General features: G+C 38.1%; 3 protein-coding genes across 6 annotated transcripts; 1 reads left to right on the forward strand and 2 right to left on the reverse strand.

The window, feature by feature from the left end:
- Positions 1–2477: 2477 nt before the first annotated feature.
- Positions 2478–7728, reverse strand: LOC126790244 (zeaxanthin epoxidase, chloroplastic). Of its 2 annotated transcripts, none has more exons than XM_050516526.1 (16): positions 7000–7728; positions 6504–6666; positions 6254–6328; positions 5944–6044; positions 5728–5843; positions 5117–5328; positions 4798–4889; positions 4410–4524; positions 4185–4288; positions 3873–3918; positions 3689–3753; positions 3500–3586; positions 3271–3313; positions 3057–3145; positions 2851–2938; positions 2478–2770 (listed from the first exon to the last, which is right to left on the reverse strand). In XM_050516526.1, exons 1-16 carry the CDS (start codon positions 7503–7505, stop codon positions 2696–2698), a joined length of 1977 nt encoding a protein of 658 aa, XP_050372483.1. In that variant the 5' UTR covers positions 7506–7728; the 3' UTR covers positions 2478–2695. The 2 variants fall into 2 exon arrangements, with proteins under 2 accessions (XP_050372483.1, XP_050372405.1); XM_050516448.1 differs by having other exon boundaries at positions 2480–2770; positions 3271–3319; positions 7000–7725.
- A 2704-nt stretch (positions 7729–10432) lies between these two features.
- LOC126797417 (uncharacterized) lies at positions 10433–12108 on the forward strand. The gene is made up of 4 exons (XM_050524054.1): positions 10433–10986; positions 11133–11505; positions 11608–11689; positions 11866–12108. The coding sequence occupies exons 1-4, from the start codon at positions 10560–10562 to the stop codon at positions 12070–12072; spliced, it is 1089 nt and encodes a 362-aa protein (XP_050380011.1). The 5' UTR covers positions 10433–10559; the 3' UTR covers positions 12073–12108.
- Positions 12109–12398: 290 nt separating this feature from the next.
- Positions 12399–16189, reverse strand: LOC126785544 (uncharacterized). 3 transcript variants are annotated; one of them, XM_050511246.1, is made up of 14 exons: positions 16108–16189; positions 15831–15948; positions 15638–15727; positions 15337–15402; positions 15189–15254; positions 14998–15083; positions 14859–14904; positions 14569–14623; positions 14208–14284; positions 13934–14087; positions 13695–13822; positions 13516–13620; positions 13081–13221; positions 12399–12755 (listed from the first exon to the last, which is right to left on the reverse strand). In XM_050511246.1, the coding sequence occupies exons 2-14, from the start codon at positions 15846–15848 to the stop codon at positions 12681–12683; spliced, it is 1107 nt and encodes a 368-aa protein (XP_050367203.1). In that variant the 5' UTR covers positions 15849–15948; positions 16108–16189; the 3' UTR covers positions 12399–12680. The 3 variants fall into 3 exon arrangements, with proteins under 3 accessions (XP_050367203.1, XP_050367204.1, XP_050367202.1); XM_050511247.1 differs by having other exon boundaries at positions 16096–16181; XM_050511245.1 differs by having other exon boundaries at positions 15831–16175.
- Between the last annotated feature and the right edge of the window lie 2059 nt (positions 16190–18248).

The raw sequence follows: 18248 nt of genomic DNA on the forward strand, positions 1-18248 counted from the left end.
ATAAACCAAGTGATTTTCTAAATTTTTTTTAATTACCACACTATTCCGATAATTCTCGATAATATTGACAAGTTCATACCATTCTATGATCAGAGATACATTACCACACCCGTGAATATGTATGAACCATGAGGCATTCATCAACCAAATAAAGTCTTCTCCTAAAAATCACAAAACAAAAGGAGAAGAATGCAATTCTAGATGGTAAAAGAGAAGAGAACCATCCAAGAAAGTAATATACTACAGTGTTAATAAATCCCAAGAATAAATAAGCCAAGGATGCATATGGCAGCATATGATGCTCACCTGCTGCCGCTGCCGCCGTCGTGACGAAATGGTGAAAGGACGTAGATGCATGGCCACACTCAATTAATGTCGCAACGGTCACTGCCAGTTTGCCACCACCAGTCCACCACCTGAACCGACCGTTGCTCCAATCACGTGCTTCCTCCACCGCCTCATTCACCCTCTTCACATGCCCTTCATCCCTTGTGTCATTCCCATTCCTCCATCTCTTTCTGCAACTTCATCATCTAAGAACCTTCCCCTCACACCACCACAGATCTCCCATGTTTATATGTAACTAAGATAAACTCGGATTCTTCCGGTGCATGATGCATCAACATAAATGTAGACTTATACGGTGATAATATAATGTAACTACACGTACTGATAAACTATGCCGTCTATGCGTAACATGGCATGGAACTATGCCATGTCTAATAGTCCCAATATCATATGATTTATATCCCACATCAAGATAATGAGAGAATCCAGGTAGGATATGCTATAAGATTGATAGCTAAACAAATTTCAAGAAACATCGAAGAAAATCTACGTATATATGACTCAGATTGATCACAAATGCATGTCGCATGTAGGGTTAACCAGTTTAGCTAATTAATTCGTTGCAACGGATTGGATGAGTGACGTTTTTGATGTTGAAGAATGTTTGTCATCTCAATTAGTTTGATAAGAATGATTGTATGGTGTTTGATTTCGGCGATTCTTAACGGGGTTTTGGTGTCACGCCCCTTCGTACTTTCTGTTCCGGGGAAGTCATGCACATTAGTCGTGATCTAGCAGCCCATGAATCGATAAATGAGTTTGCGATCTGTTACATGCCTGCATGTCTCTCATGTCTCGTAGAGAGGGGGGTTGCGGTGGCCTCTACTGTTGGAGCTGTGTTTGGCTATTGTCATTCAAAGGGAGACAGCACCACCTGGTTTGGCATTAATTTGATATAGATCGACCAATGCCATGGACACGAATGATTTCGACCATTGCCATGAACAGTGAGATATCGAGGCTCAGTAGCTCTTTTTGATTTGACAATAAGGACTTGTCAACGAGACTCGGGGGAGAGAGAGATGGCTACCACATGCACATCAAGCTAACTTAGCTAAATCCATGTTGACATGAAGAGGATCAGTTCTTGGAGTCTAGTCTCTCTTTGAGCAATTTCGCTCGATGCATTATTTGGCAGTGTAGGGTCGCAGCTCGATGAGAAGTCACATTTTCAAATGCCTCCATGTGTGCTTGGTCTCTTGGTCGATCGGTGTTGTGCTTAGGTCGATGGGAAGTAGCAATCTAAATACCGGACTCTTCGATGTAGGCTTGGTTGAAAATGGAGAAAAGGTCCTGGGATTAGGTCGCGTGCGTGTGATCTGTAAAGGGATTGAAAGCCCTAGTTTGTCATTGATCTCGGTTCTCATTAGCAATTAAAACAGATAAATTATTTGACTGTTTGCTGCTTCTGATACAAGTTGTTTATCTAGTTTTTTTTGTCTTTGACACAAGGACTTGTTTGATTGTTGTTTCGGATACATAGATTTGTTCAAATGCGTGTTGATTAAGTCTTCATAGGTCTCAGTGGCAACTGCACAGAACCAACTAGGACAATAGGAAATCACTTGGATGACAAACAAGTACTATCCTTTTATCTCAATTCACTTGAGTGATCGGAGGACCTTGAGTCTGAAATTAGCAGAACTATGTTCCGGTATAAAAAAGGAAAGACAGTTCTCTATAACTATTTGAGTTTCTAGTGAAGAATGGTATGAAAACCCTTCAGTGCAAATTTTTGCGGTACACTAATTATACCCTATGTAAAAGGAACACCTTCTATGCCGAAGCTTTCGGTTAAACTGAACCACATCAGAGTATCACACAGTTCACACTCACTCATTTCAAACCTAAACAGGAAGTGGATGGCCAGTTTTTAGTTCATCCACTACAGGCTATTTTGGTTACCCCATTTTCCTTTCTTTTCTGTTTCAGGTTCTTTATGCATGGGCCAGAACACGAGAGGGAAGGAGAACAGAACATAACCGGGCTTCCTTTCAGGAGAAGCTAGTATACGGATTAGTATGGAGCTTCTGGTTGAAGTTTATAGCCTCATGTTTTGTATCATAAGGGACAGTTTCAACAAGAAACTATGCAGTGAAACTATACAGGCAACCACAAAAATATTTAAACTATATCCAGAATTCCAGATCATCCCATAATGTTGTAATCTCCAACACTGAAATAGATATGTACAGTTGATGTAACTAGTCAAAATTGATATACTCACTTTGACGTATAAAATGTTCTACAATGTTAAATTTTCTTTGTCTTGGTAGGAAGCGTCTGTTGTTTGTTTAATTTGTCATGTTCTGCATTTAGCAAAGTTACCGAATTCATAGAATTGATGTTATGCTGTCTGAAGAATTCCATCCTTTTGAGGACTCGGTGGAGCAGTCTGCATAACTTTTACCCTAAATGCAACCTGCACATTACTTGGATGTTAAGAAACTCATCCCAACAAACCAAGGAAATTGTACATGTAGAGAAAGGATTGTGGAGTACCTTCTGGCCAGGACCAATCTCAATAACATCTGAGGGGTGGAAACGAACTGCAAAATTTGGTGGTACCTTGTACCGCTTCTCCTCATTACTGCACATTACATGTAATTTAAGTATACCGAACAAAATCTTAATGTAAGTGATAAGAATCTGTACTAAGGAACAGCACTTTGCTTCAATGTAAGGCGGAAAAAAAAAATCCTACTTACTCTGCGAGCCAGGTACCATGTTTGCTTTGCAAATCAGAAAGGTAAAAGCCACCATCCTTGTAGGTGATGCAAGCATGATTTTCAGAGACCTGAGTTAAAAAAAACGAAGATGATAAAGATAGGTACTAGCTAGGCCAGTAGACCACCATAGAACAAGACACTTTATCTTTATCTCAGGAAATAAACGTCGAATGATCAAGACTGGCCAGATTACCTGTGGTAAAGGAACTGATATTCTTGAAGAATCCCCATTTGAGCTGTTCCTGCAATGAGATTATGAGAATGTCACACAAAAAGAGATCCCCACAACAGATAAACTAGTTAATATCATTTATATCTTCAAGAATACAGAGTTTGATTATTGGTCGAGTTCCAAGAAACTATATAATAGAGCAGACATGTGATTTTAATGGAGTAGTAGGATGACAGACATATTGGCATACCCAATTATGTAGGAGGTTTTCTCATCTCTGGTTAAACGAATAAGCTGCGAACCGCCATTTTCATGTCCACAGGGTATAAGATACCACCTACAAGAACAAAGTGATTGTCCACACCATAATCAGGGAACATTACATTGGCCAGAACCGATTTATTGAAGGGATGACATGCTTCAAGACTCAAACACTTACTCTCCATCAATGGCACGCTCCAGTGCATCATCGTCTTCAAACCAACTTCTTAATTGATCATCAGCCTTCACATGAATTATCCAAATATCAGCAGCTAAATCATAGTATGCAATAGGCCAATTACAAAACTGTAATAATTAAGCCAATTGGTGACAAATAACTCATTAGTCACTGAGCAACATACTTTGTCAGAGAGCCTGCAACTTGGTGGTCTTCCTTCAAGTTTTGAGCTGCAAACAAAATCCAACAAGGCAATTAGCCCCGGAAGAAACTGAATAAACTGTGGCATAGCAATTCATGGAGTAACTTGTCAATGTTTTCCTCAACTGCAATATATATCAAGGCGTCCCATAATGCAGATATCTACCACTATTTTTTCATTATATATGAGCAATTAAACAAGTATATTATCCCTATCAGTGCAAAAGTACACAAAATGACATGAATCGTTTAGCAGAAGCATATGTTTTACTAGCAAGCAAAGGCAATATCTCACCTGTTACCACCTAAGACCCAACTCAGCATCAAGGGCATTGCCTTGTCAATAAAGACCCTCCCACCAACTCTTCCTGGATGTGGTATCCGAAACTTTGTCAAAAACTGCAAGGTTTTTCCAGTCAGTATGAGTATATAAAGAATTAAAGACACTTACATTCCATTATTAAAATTCTATTCCACATTTGGCTTATTAATTTCCCTTGCAATTAATAAAGGTTCCTACCGACAATGGACCAAGTCCTACACCCAAATAAGCCTTGTAAGTAGAAGCCATTATTGCAGCCATTCTAGCCATTCCGTGAATAATGGCAACCCGCAATTTTCTAGAGGTCTCATAGCTGATGGAAAAGTAGAAATTCAAGAAATAAAAAATGAAACAGTAGTCAGAACTTCCTCAACTCAACTAAGATAGTCTTCCAAACAAACAAGTCTTTGTTCTCATTTGTCTTTCATATATGAAAAATTACATGCTGTAACACACATTGTCTGTATATATCCTACACATAGCCTGCTTTCACATTTATTATGATTGCATTTGCATAGAATCAATATGATTTATCCCCTAAGCTCAAGTTCCTACCAGAAAACACAGCAAGTAATCAGGGATTTACCGTCTTAAAGAAGCAGCAATGTCAGGAGGAGTTCCCAGTTCACTGCTTTTCTTCAAAGCTTTTTCAAGCTCCAACGCAAGTTGATAACCATCCTGCAGTGATGTAATATAGAATAGGGTCAGGAGAAACTCTTGTATTGCAGTAATTATTAACCAGTCGATCATTAAAAAAAAACAACATATCTCCAGTCCAGACTAAAATCCTTGCAAAAAGGAGAAAAAAGAAGTCTGCAGACGATAAGGTAACAAAAGAAAATACAAATAATTTGGTTTGGAGAAGCACATTGGTTTATTAAAATTAGATATACAGTAAAGCATACCTCAATGGCCATGCATCCCCCTTGACCCAAATTAGGCTGCATAGCATGGACAGAATCTCCAAGCAAGGTCACATTCCCCTTTCCCCAGGTAAAAGTTGGGGTCCTATCATATATGTCGCGTCGTAGAATTGCATCTTCCTCTGTGGCAAGTAGCAAATCTACCACATTATCACACCAGCCACCAAATATTTTGAGCAACCTTTCCTTTTTACCTTCCAAAAAGGGATAATCACAAATCAATTACATATTTCTTTCCATATCACAAAAACAGAGCTGGAATAAGATGTGCCAGCAATATCTGTCCAGTATGACCCAGATAATGCATCATCTTATACATAGCACATCTAATACTATCACAATTAACTTCTAGTATGAAATTGTGCATATTATGATTTTGATCCTAATCAGAGAAAGGAAGAAAAGTGGCTGACAAATATACATCACTCCCCACCAGCCATCAAGTAGAAAGAACTTCACTTGATATCCTAGCACATTTTCATTCCGGTAGTTTCATACCCATTTACAATTTCAACATTATTTGCTAATGTGAGTTTACGTGCTTAATTGCATATATCTACCAGAAGATCTGAGGGTATCTTTAGATTAAGTACCATTTGGAACATCAGTACCACCAGCTGGTTCATTGTGAAATGCATACCACTGCATTTTTCCAGCACCTACGTCTGAAGAAACAAAGTATTGTTTGTGCCCCAGAAACACTCGATACCTACAGAAAGAATGTTTAATTTAATTTTTCATGTATGTTACAACCTGACATATTGAATATAGTATGGAGGTCATGTTGAAGAATAAGGAATAAAACATACCCTACAGAACTAATGTCAGCAGGCACAAAATCTGTAATACCAGTATAACAAGTATAACCCGAGTAAACAGCTTCATCTAGTCCAAATAAGTTCTTCCTTACCTAATCACAAGGAAGATATAAGTGAGTTCATCTAGCAATTTGTAAAGACTAAAGAAACTGTACAGACTTCCTAACAAAACATGGTCAACAAGTGCGAAACATTCATAAATGTGCACTTTTAAAATACAGATACTGGATAGGGACTTCAGTAATGGCATATATTGAGAACTCTAATGTTCACATTTAACTGAGTAAACTTTTTTTGTTACCTTCGACCAGATACCATCAGCTCCAACCAGAAGATCACCTTCATAAGACTCTCCATTTTCCAGCACAACATTAACCTTGAGAAAAAATAGACATAGACAAATATACAGATCAGATAAAACCAAACAGTTGAAACCATTATGAAACCAGGTCTAATTCTACATATTCCTCCACAACATGAAAAGAAAGAACAAAAATGAAGCAACTAACAGAAAAAAGCAACAACACTAAATTCTACTGCCACATAATTACCTTGTTTCCAAGGTCCTGAAAATCAACCACGTTACTTCCATTAAAAATAATCTCATCACCAACAGCAGCAGCAAGGATTTGCTGTAATAACATTCGGCTTATGACCCTGGTAACAGGAAGCCCCCGTTCCGCTGCAGGAGTGAATGTGTCAAACTTGACATACCTGATAACCAACTCAGTCATTACATGTTCCTAGCTGTATACAAAAATCGCTCCACAAAGACATTTTATATCAATAACGTTCAAATTATGTTGCTACATGCCTACATATAAACTTCTGTGATCAAAGATCAAATCTTCAACTCTTCGCAAATCAAAATACTATATCATTACACTCAGTATTTCAACCAAAGCGAAATCGCATGAACTCTTAACATACCAACTTCAAATACCGTTCTCCCATTGCACCAGCCTCTATTATTAGCATCACCATGCTGAAAAGGATCTAAATTTGATATGCAGTAAAATCGTGAAAAAGAAGACTAAAGGAACTTACCAAGTGCCAGAAACTCCATCAACCAAGCCATTGATCCTATCACCAGTGATACATCCAACTCTCATAACCTCCTCGGCAACATCCATATCAATAGCTTCCAAAGCAGCCAATGCATTACTCTGTATCTGAATAGGACCTCTGTACTGTCCCTCACCTCTCACAGCACTCAAATCCCTCTCAAACACCACAACATCAAATCCTTTCTTCTTTGCCGCCAGAGCAAACACCAACCCTCCAATTCCTCCCCCAGCAACCAAAACCCGAAGCTTTTTCTGATCAGAACCGCTGCATGCAACCGGGTTGTTCTCGCTGGTCGCCACCGCGGCTCTAACCACAGTCATGTTCTTCTTCTGCCCTGTTCTTGCTCTGCTTCTGAGACTGTAGTTACATTGAATATAAGGCGAAAACTCAACCGGGAAGTCTCTGGTGACCGGAATCGGAAGATTGGTCCTTGAGAAAACATTAGCAGAGTGGTTCATCGAGTTGTAGGACAGAGCAGAAGCCATGGAAAGTGCCCTGTCTTTAGAAACAGAGGATGTGAAAGAATACAAAATGAAAATAGAAAGGATTCAAAGAGAAAGGTTTGGGCCTTGTTTCCTTTCTGGGAAGGAAGAGAAGTTAACAGACCAAACACAAGAGGGAAAATTGAGGTGGTGTCATATAAGAGGATGAGAAACCACACCCCTCTTTGAAACTTTGAATTGTCCACCAATCATGGAGATTCTCGGGCCATGTGGCACCTCCTGGGCAAGCCATTAATATTTATAAGTAGGCAATGGAAATATCTTTATAGTGGTGCAGATTGATTCATGTTCCAACTCCCTTACTATTTGTTTTCTGCATCTTCCGCCGAAAGTGATTGTCGCTGTAGATTAAAATAGGCGCGACTAGAAGAACAAGCGTCTTCTTCTATCTCTCTAATCCTCGTGGCTATTAGGTCCTGCTTCGAATCATTTCAAATGGTACGTGTGAAATCCTTTAAACCTCTTTATATGTATTAAAAAATAAATAAAAACATAAAAGTCTAATTCTAATTGTTTTTTTAATAGAAGGTTTGTGCGGTACTTTGATCATTAATTAATAAAATTATTGAATATAAATGAGACCTGAAATTTGAATTTCTGATTATAAATACCTAAAATATTATCAAAAATATCTACAAATAAGTATCTAATTAATAAAAATTCTATTTATTTTTAAATAACGGTGACACAATGGAGAGAGCAATATATATGACTGTAATTCTAGTTGTTTAAGTATTTTTGACTATCCTAATTTTTTTTGTTAGTGATAATGTTATTTAATATTATACTAGAAAGCAAAATTTAATCCCATAAAATTGACTCTAATCATGTTCTTTCATATGCATTGTCACGCACAAAGATCACAAGAATCTCCGAGACATCAATCTACTAATTGGGATTTGGGATCATAGTAGAAAATATGAATTATTTATAATATTGAAACAAAAACAAACTTATACCCGAATAATACGGACTTAAGATATGAAAATCAAAATTAAAAAAAAAACAGAGAGGGAAGATAGAGAGTAATTCTGTCATCCTTCGATTATAGTAAGATCATTCTCTATCATGTAATTGAAAGAGTAAGAAAATTTGCTTCACGCCAAATGTGTAACAGTTCACTCGAAGTGTTGCGCTTATAATATTGAATAATTGACCATTTGAGTTGTTAAGATATTTGCTTAAGGGACAATCTGTGTGATTGAATGCGGAGGCCGGTGCGGTGGAGGAGGGTGTGTAGATACAAAATTTCTGGGTGTAACTATGAATTCAGAACAAAACGACATTCTCGTTTTGATGGTGGGCAAAGAGTGAGGGTGGATGACTCATTATGGAACCACACGTGGCATGTGCCAGACTAGTCACCTCACTACCACCAAACCACGTGGCAGGTATACATCTCAGTCCACCCCAGGGTTACGTTGCTCGTTCCCGGGGCATTTCTATTGTGCTTCATGAGAATTCGACGACCTAAAAATTTGGCGTCATTTAGAGGAGAAAATGTTAGGAAGATAGTAAAGGATGATTTTGCCGACGTCTACTACATAGAGTGACCTTTTTTAGTAGAAGAAAAAGGCACTTGGAATCATGGAATGTCTCTAGATTGGATCCATATCTAATTCCGCTGCATCAAGCGGTATTCAGATGACGTTATAATGACATCACGAGAGCTAAATATGTTAGGATGAACTGTGATCCGGTATGTTTGGTGCATTGTATATTTATTTTGTGTCGTGTTTTTATAATAAAGTCTCAATGATCGTGAGCTGTTACACATTTCTTTAACATTTCAGTTTACAAACTATATATTCTGATTTCAAAATCATTAGAAAGTACGCGGCCAAGGTCTAGTGAGCACTTAAGCTTATGCTTTATATTGATCTTCTTTGACACATAAGCATATGCTTCATATTGATCTTTCTTTGACACCATATGTTTTATACTGAAAGTGATAATTATCTAATTAAGACTCTATCTCCAGAGATACATGTGGTTAAATTAGATTGTGAAATGCTCATATGCACTTACTGTCATACGTGTGACCTATCAAACAAAAAACAGGGTTGTTGTGGATTAGGCTTGTTTTTGTGAAAACCTACACAAAATGGTCTGCTCTCGAATCTCTCCAAGAGCCTCTTGATTATATTGGACCCTTAGCCGCAGTTTTTAGTAAAAATCCAGCCACTTCAGCACTCTCATTGCTCGTCATCCACCGTTTCAGTCTCTCGAAAATCACATGAAGCTTGGCTCTCCATAGCTTGGCTCAGATTAACATCCATCCAAGGATTCACGATGCCGAATGCCAACACCATGAGCAATTCAGCATGGGAAAGCAAACACTCGAAGCCAATTCATCTCGCCTTCAATAATTCAAGTGTTCTTGACAACCGAAGACAATTGTAATTGTGCTACATTTCTAGTACAATTTTCCTTGGTAATGATATATCTGCATGATTAATTTTCATTTGTAAACTTTCAAGCATGACAAAATAGGCCACAGAGCCAGCTCATCAGCCCATAAGCTTGGTCTCCTCTTCTACCAGCAACTCGTGTACCTGCCTCATCATGGACAAGCACCCCTTAAATTATTATCTTCGTTATAATTTAGTTTTGCCCCCTTCCATCAAATTTTCACCATTTGACCAAAGAAAAACTGCTGCATAAAAATGGTTTTGCATAGAGCTTCATTGTTTAGACTTCTGATCTTCAATGAAAAATGACATACTTGTAAGACAAGGGAAGTAAAGAACATAGCACAACTTGTCTACATCCCCAGTGTCTCTGTCTTTGATTTGAGACACAAGTTTGGCAGCTGGGAGAAATCTCACACTGATAAATTGGGTGGTCCAACTCAATCGGATTTGAGTACAAAAAATGGGATGGCCACCCCGCCAAAACAGATCCGAAAGTCCAAAAACTACAGCTGTGTGAAAGCAGACTCGTATATATCAGCAGTTCAGCACAGTGAACTAGACCTTGGTCTTCATAAGTAGTGTTCCTTGCTCAATGTGAACTAAAGGGTTTCTCTGCAAAACCATGAAGAAAGGCTCTGGTGCTTCCCTGGATTTGGGGACACTTCCAGGGCAGAAGGGTTGGAACTCGGAACGAGTGAGGACGTTGAGTAATAATGTTGGAGGGAGGACTTTGGGGTCTAAATGGGAAGATGCAGAGAGGTGGATTTGCAGCCCGAATCTGGGACTTGGTGATGAAAGAAGCAAGGATTTGAATTCTCATGGCCAGAAGAGGAGGCCCAAGTCCAAGAGTGGTCCGATTGTGCCGCCCGGAGCTTTGTACTACTCGCATAACTCACCTACGAATACAGGATTTGAAGGTGGAAGCCTAAGGAACTTTGTTACTGCAGGTTCTCCATTCTCAACTGGAGTTTTGGCAGCTGATAGTGTGTGTCTTAGCTATGGAGGAATGGGAAGATCAGCGAGCCTGCTTGGAATGCAAGAATTTCAGAGTGAGTTTCCTCCTGCCCTGCTCTTTTAGTACAAAGTTTCTCCCCAAAAATGTAAGGTTTAAGGTCAAAACATCATGAAGTTTCAAGTAGGGTTTTAGAGATTATCAGAAAGCAAAGTTTTATATTTGGATTGACTTAATGTGCAGATGAGAAGTTTGATGATAGCAGTAGTGAGGAGCAAATGGTTGCTCGTGCTGTTTCACAAAGAGATATGGGAACCCAAATAAGCCAAAACACCAAGGGTTGCCTACAGTCATCACCAACAAGGAGAAGGTCATCGTTTGCACCATCTTCTCCCACTCTGGTTCCTATAGTGGAGCAGCAACGTGAACATTTTGCTAGATTAGAGGTCAGAGAAGTGCAGGTAGACAATCGCGTTATGGTTGTTGAAGGGACTAAAGGAGGTGTCTCCGAAAGCACCAAGAAAAGTCCCCCGGATGTCAATGATTTTGGCACCATTGCATTTCAGGACCAAACTCCGTCTTCTACAATTGCAGAGGCAGCTATGAATACTTCAAGGTATAAGTTTTAGAGTGTACTTTGGTTCATATGGCTTGGATGGTTGATAATGTATTTAAGCATGAGAGATGATTATGTTCGAAACTTCTTTGTTGTATGCAGGTTGCAAAGAGAGGAGGCCAAGATCAATGCGTGGGAGAACTTGCAGAGAGCAAAAGCTGAAGCAGCACTGCGAAAACTAGAGGTTCTGTTATCTGAGCAATCCATAATCAAACAATTCGTATACGTTTATCTCCCTTAAGCACGCTGCCCGTTTCTTTATTCCTTCACTGCTAGGATAACTATACAAAGGATGAAAAACAGTTGAGGTTTGCTTTTGTATGGGCATACTAAAAGATTAACAATGAGTTGGTGTTGCAGATGAAACTGGAAAAGAAGAAATCGTCAACGATGGATAAGATCATGAAGAAGCTGAGCAGGGCACAAGTTAAAGCCAACAAGATGAGAAGCTCAATGGCAGTTACAGATGGCCATCAAGTCCCTGAAACTCCTCGCAAGGCTCGTTCCTTTAGCAAGCGTATCCGAATGGGTTCGCTGCAGAAGTTCTTCACCTGCAATGCCTTTTAACCAGTACTCTTGCCTGCTAATTTATTCATTGCACCAGCTAACCCATTGGAATTGTCTAAAATGAATTCTATGAATCTTTTATATGTACAAATTTGTGGCTTTTGACCTTATCCGGCAGTCAGCATTATGTAATACTATCATGTAAATGGTACGATTAAATTCTCTTCATGTTGCTATACTCGTGGATAACCTGCTGCATTCTCTTCCATCAAGCAATGCGCAGAATGAATATGATTTGAACATGCTGCTCATAATGTTTAAATTCTTTTATACTTCAGGTACATATGAAAGTTGGGACTTGTTTTCATACAATGTATTCCATTCCTTTAAGGTCGGGAATTTAACAAACAAAAACTGAGCTGGTCAATGAAACTGGCATTACCATACAAACTTGGTAACAGTGATTTCTACACAAAAGATGGTCCTCAACCAGTACTTTTCCACTCCCAGCTACCTACCTATGTTTCTACTGGTTAATACTGCTTAAAAATAAAGTTCAGAAGATGAATCAAGTATTATGTAAGTAACCAAAGGATAGAATCCTTAAATCTTATACAATTCAATTAACAACTCAGCTTGGCACTTTCTTTAAAATACACGAGACATTTCTAGTATGGCCTGTACCTCCAATCTGCTCTTGATGGTCTCCCACCACCACCGCCACCGCCCATCCTATAACCCCACTGCAGATTAAGATTGCACAATGTAATACGTTAACATCTGATCTGAATAACAAATAAGTTCCATCCTTTTGCTTAAACAGTTCAACCAAAATCATAATGCTGAGCTAAATGTAAAAATCACGCGCGCCTTGCTCTTTTTTTGTGAAATCTTTTTGTGGTCTATATTTCTGAACTCACAAATAATAGAGCATTCATACTATAAAATACATCTACAATTAACCTCTCTGTGAAAACCCTTAATCGTTAGAACTCTTATAAGCAAGGAGACAGAACTTCCAAATTAAGAAACCCATCAGGTGAAATTCTACAAATAAGATATACTCACATCATCAAAATCAAGACTGCCATACATCCTGCCATAGGGGCGCATAGGTCCACCATATCCACCATAGGGTTCTACATTGTTCACCGTAAAGTTTCCACTTGTACCAGCTTCATCAAGAGGTGTGGCAGTGTCTATTGCAACCTGCAGAACAAAAGAAAGAAATGCTGAAGAGTTAAAAAAAGTGCTCACGCATTTCCAAAGCAACTTCAAATTTGATATAACAAAATAAAAAAAGAAGAAGGTAAATATAAGCTTCAAAACATGTAGGTATGTTTTAAGGTAAGTGCTTGTAGATGTTTCAGGAGAAGACGAAAACAGATGTCTGCAGTTTGAATTGCTGCTAAACTCCGACACATAAAGAAAGACCATGTTTGATGTGAAGGAGCATATAAACCATGATTAAGAAGTACATTAGTAGTCATCTTCTATCTATACCTGCTGACCACAGATCTCATGAGATCTTCGTGATACACGATCTGCTACACCATCTTCCCCAAAGGTTACAAAACCAAATCCTCTATGGCCAGTTCTTTTGGGATCCTACAATGAATGATAAGTCGATAAATCATCTTACATTCCAAATTTTCATGAATAGAGATAAGTATTTGGCGTACTTTGGGAACATAGACATCCAATATACGGCCAAATCTACCAAAATACTGGCGGAGATCGTCAGCATTTGCCTCCTGAGGAAGCCTGCCAACAAAAATCTTTTTGCTCAACCCTCGAGCAGACTCCCCTCCTAGTTAAGAAAAAATACAATGAAAACAGTACTGCAAAAACATTGTAATAGAAACATTATGGCACAACTTATATAAATTCCATAAAGCTTGAAACTTGTAATAGTACTTACTTCCATATACAGGCCCTGGATGAGGTGGATGATCATACAAGGTCGGAGCACCAAGGGCTGCATATCTAGTAGCTGCTGAGATATATGCATTATATGCACCATATCCTCCACCCTGCTGTGGAGGCATTCTGCCCACTGGTTTGAAGTCATCCTCCTGAGAACAAAAAACTTTATAAATCTTGGCTCTTGATTCAAAGACATGATAGGAAGCTGTTCTATGATATATGGAAAAAATAAATAAATAAGAGTAAAGATCGGCTATACTGTAACTTGCCTTGGGTGTTGCTCGATCAACAACTACATTGGAACCTCCCAACTCATGAGTATCAGCCATCAAATTTTCCACAGAGTCTGCAATGGGAAGATTGATGATCTCCTTCAGAGTTTCTTTCTAATCACAATATGTATACACAAGGAACCACAAAATAAATAAAAAATACAATCGGCCCTCAGATGTTCTCTCCTTATTAAACCAATTCAATAAATTCACAATGATGAAGACCGATAAAGATTGCTATATCCATATAAACACTAAAGGGAGGGGAGGCAGGTTATGTTAAGTGGAAAATGCAAATAGCCTCTGTTATGCAAAATTTCAGGTGCATATGAAACAGAAAAGGTGTAATGTATCTGACCTGCATTTTCAAAGGTTATAAACCCAATTCCTCGATGCATTTTTGAGCCTTGATCCTGAAACAAAAGATACAGATCAAATCATTGGACAACAAGTCCAAATCAATAATACTTGAAAACATAAATGATTCTAGAGTACAAGTGTAGCTTTGTGGTATATGCAAGTGAACAGATATAGACTACCGACACACATACTTATAAGACTTCAATGCATATATCGTAAATAAGTACTACAATTAATTAATCAAAATTAATTATCAAATGTTATTGCACAAAGTGATAATTAGAGGACCTTTGGCATGTATAGATCTGTTATCTCTCCATATTTCCCAAAATGACTGCAAATGAAATTCCAGGAAAAATCAGTTTAATTCCAGAAAGTGTCAAGAAATCATCTAAGTAAGAACAAATCAACATATGACATTAACTACCTCCGAAAGTTTGCTTCTGTAACAGATTGTGGGATCCTTGCAACAAATATCCTGGTAACTTTTCTTGCAGGTGTTCTCATCTCTTCCTGAAAACAAAGTATAAGCACAGATTTTATTTTTTAAGCTACTGAAAATAAAATGAAACATAAATGGCAGTCACAAATAACCAAGATAAAATATATTTTGAGAACCTTTGGGGTAGCCACTTTAACTTCCAGCATTCTATTACCAAGAAAATGTTCACTTGATGCCACACTCTGTACCCAAAAAAAGAGTCAGAAATTAGACATTTTGATACACTGAATGTGGATCAAAACCAGAACTACGAATCCAACTGACCTTGGCATCTTCAGCTGACGCAAACGTTACATATCCAAATCCACGAGACCGGCCACTTGACCGCTCCTAAAAGTCATGGAAACAAAATTCATGAGAAGCCTCTCATAAGCTCTCAATAGCGCCAAAATAACATCAAACTAAAAACAAACCACAACTTATGGAATTATCTTATTTCAAAACTACAAATTTCAACACAATGCCCGCACAACTATCTACTACATTGCCTCTAATGAAACGAAATTTAACAAAGCAAGATACAAAAAGTAACAATCTTGATACATAATGGAGAGAATGCGCAAACCTTCATCACAATACAGTCCTCCAATTCCCCATATTTGCACATATACTCTCTCAACCCTTCTGTATCAATGTCCCATGGAATGCCCAAAACCTGAAACACAATCACAAACGAAAAGTTAATCAATAACCAAACACCCTCAATTACATTACAAAATCGCAAACCCTTACGAATAATGCAAAGAGAAAGGACTAACCACGAGCTTCCGGTCCATGATGTGGTGCAGAGAGAGAAACCCTAGAATTGAAAAAAAGGAGAAAGCTTTGGCTGCTCTAAACACTCCCTACCTCTCTCAAATCTCACACACTCGCTCCCTGCACATAATAAGCACACCTCTTTCTCACACACAATCATCATCATCATCATGATGGTTACCAGATCAAACATGCTCAGTTTCATTCCTTTCCAATCGTCTCAGTTAAAATTGAGGTTAAAATCAAACAAGAAAGGGGAAAATTTACCCGCTCACTAACCTTGAGGGAACCAATTTCTCTGGGGATTTCGAAAACCCTAATTTGATCTCTCTCTCTCTCTCTCTCTCTCGCTCGGACGTTCAGTTGGGCCGGAGCTTTGATGGGTTTTAAACCCCGTGTCCCTCTGGATTTAGAGAAAGAAATCTGGTGCGGGAAGGACCACCACATTGTAATTTTACTCCCAAATAGTAGAAACTATTTTCACAAAATCGTAGTGTCATTTGTTTAAGCCTTTAAGGACGTGAAATTTGCACAATAAAAGATAGATCAAGGTGTACGTGCGAATCTGTGTAAATTTCATTCTAAATTATTAATCTTTAAAAACTGTTATAAATGTTGTAGGGAAAAATGGAATGATTTACTCATTTTATTATAAATGTGGCAAACGGGCCGGGTCGGGCCAGCCCGGTCTATTTTAAACGGGTCAAAATCGTGCTCGTGCCATGCTCGGGCCGGACCATTTGTTTAAATATTAAGCCCGGCCACGGTCCAAGCTCATGTCAGGCCGGCCCCGGGCCCGTGTCGGGCCAAGAAGCGGGCCGGCCCGGCCCATTAGTATTATATGACACAATTAAAAAATATATTATGTACTTTGAATATTTGTTTTATATAACTATTTAGAGTAGTAAAATAAATAAAATACTACAACACATTTCATTATCTTATTTTTAAAACGTTACGTATCTCAAAATAATGACGTTTTATTCAGTATTTTGATAATATTTGTGAAATATTGTAGTTAAAATAATGAAATAATCAATATATTTTAATTTAAAAAGTATAATATTCAAGTTTAATAATGATAATTGTTTAAATATTGATATAAATAATATAAAATTATGTGTTTAACGGGCCAGCCCAAGAATTAATCGTGCTCGGGTCGTGCCTGGCTAAAAACGGGCTCGGGCTGTGCCGGGCCCATTAGCCAAAATATTTCGGCCCGGCCCGACCCATTACAATAACGGGCTCAGGCGGGCTGGGCTTCTAACGGATTCGGACCGTGCCGGACAAATTTTTAACGTGTTGGGCCAATTTTTAACGTGCCGGGCTCGGGCTTTTAGTCCCATTTGCCACCTCTATCTCATTGATAATCCCTTTTATATAGGGGTTAAGATTACAATAGAAATAAATGGTAATTACAATGGCAATTAAGACTACATAATGGTGATTGATCCGTTACATCCGTTGACCATAAACGTCATTAACTCACTTTTTTATTTGCTTTAACGAAAGCACACTAATGGTGTTTTTCCTTCAACACTCCCTCTTTTGCCGAGTTTAAAGATATAATGGTACATAAGGTGTTGCCTCATTAAAAACTTTGCCAAGTAACAAAACCCAATGGGAGAAAATAAAACATTGGTCGAATGGGAAAAGAGCACAACGCACCTATTACATTTAAGATTAGCATATATGTACTAGACTCCCCCTGATGACTGCACCTCCCCATGATCTTTACATTAATCATGGGAGCTTTGATAATTTTTGCATATTTAATTATGTGTTTTATTTAGTACGTATTTTTGTATGCAAAAAATGTAACGACGTGGATAATATTCATTCTCATCATATCGTTTTCTCTTTTATTTATAGGGACTACAAACCTAAGCCTTTAGATATTGTTGTTAAGTGGGCGCTAAGGTATACAACGAATGAGAGGTCGAGTCAAGTATATTGTGTTAAGTGCAATAATGCGTTTTTCAACTTGTATAAGGAATCTCATTTCCCAACACTTATTTGTCATATTTCAATTAGACAAAAACGGGTCTATCTTTAAAGACTTCGACTGATCATGAGAGTTATGGAAGCCTCACTTTTAACTTTTAGAGTGCTTAAAAGCCGATTGATGGTTTAATCATCAATATTATAGTCCTCAAGATCTATTTTGAGATTGTGTCTTCCCAATGATCTTTTTCATTCTCGACTTAGGATTTGTAATGGCGACATCTTTTTAGTTCATCAAAAGACTCTGCAAATCCATATTGAATACGCAATGACATAACACATATGATCCCTATTCATAACCAAGTATTTTACTTCGTGAACATTTCAATTCCTTTTGTAACACTACGTGATCTAGAACCATTTCTTGGGTAGATAAAGTATGTTCTATGACTTTCATGTATATCTATTAATTTTGA

This window comes from Argentina anserina, chromosome 1 (genome assembly GCF_933775445.1).
Source record: "Argentina anserina chromosome 1, drPotAnse1.1, whole genome shotgun sequence".
Lineage (NCBI taxonomy): Eukaryota > Viridiplantae > Streptophyta > Magnoliopsida > Rosales > Rosaceae > Argentina > Argentina anserina.

Bases quoted from the DNA above. Each gene is read 5' to 3' on its own strand.
- LOC126790244 (XM_050516448.1), bottom strand. From the start codon at position 7,505: ATGGCTTCTGCTCTGTCCTACAACTCGATGAACCACTCTGCTAATGTT. The intron at 6,667-6,999 runs GTAAGTTCCTTT...GTTGGTTATCAG, and splicing joins GATGGAGTTTCTGGCACTTG to GTATGTCAAGTTTGACACAT. The intron at 3,146-3,270 runs GTAATCTGGCCA...TTTTTAACTCAG, and splicing joins TATCAGTTCCTTTACCACAG to GTCTCTGAAAATCATGCTTG.
- LOC126785544 (XM_050511246.1), bottom strand. The intron at 15,255-15,336 runs GTCAGTTGGATT...TTTTGGGTACAG, and splicing joins CGTCAGCTGAAGATGCCAAG to AGTGTGGCATCAAGTGAACA. The intron at 13,823-13,933 runs GTAAGTACTATT...TTTCTTAACTAG, and splicing joins TCCAGGGCCTGTATATGGAA to GAGGGGAGTCTGCTCGAGGG.
- LOC126797417 (XM_050524054.1), top strand. From the start codon at position 10,560: ATGAAGAAAGGCTCTGGTGCTTCCCTGGATTTGGGGACACTTCCAGGG. The intron at 11,506-11,607 runs GTATAAGTTTTA...TGTTGTATGCAG, and splicing joins GCAGCTATGAATACTTCAAG to GTTGCAAAGAGAGGAGGCCA. The intron at 11,690-11,865 runs GTTCTGTTATCT...TTGGTGTTGCAG, and splicing joins CAGCACTGCGAAAACTAGAG to ATGAAACTGGAAAAGAAGAA.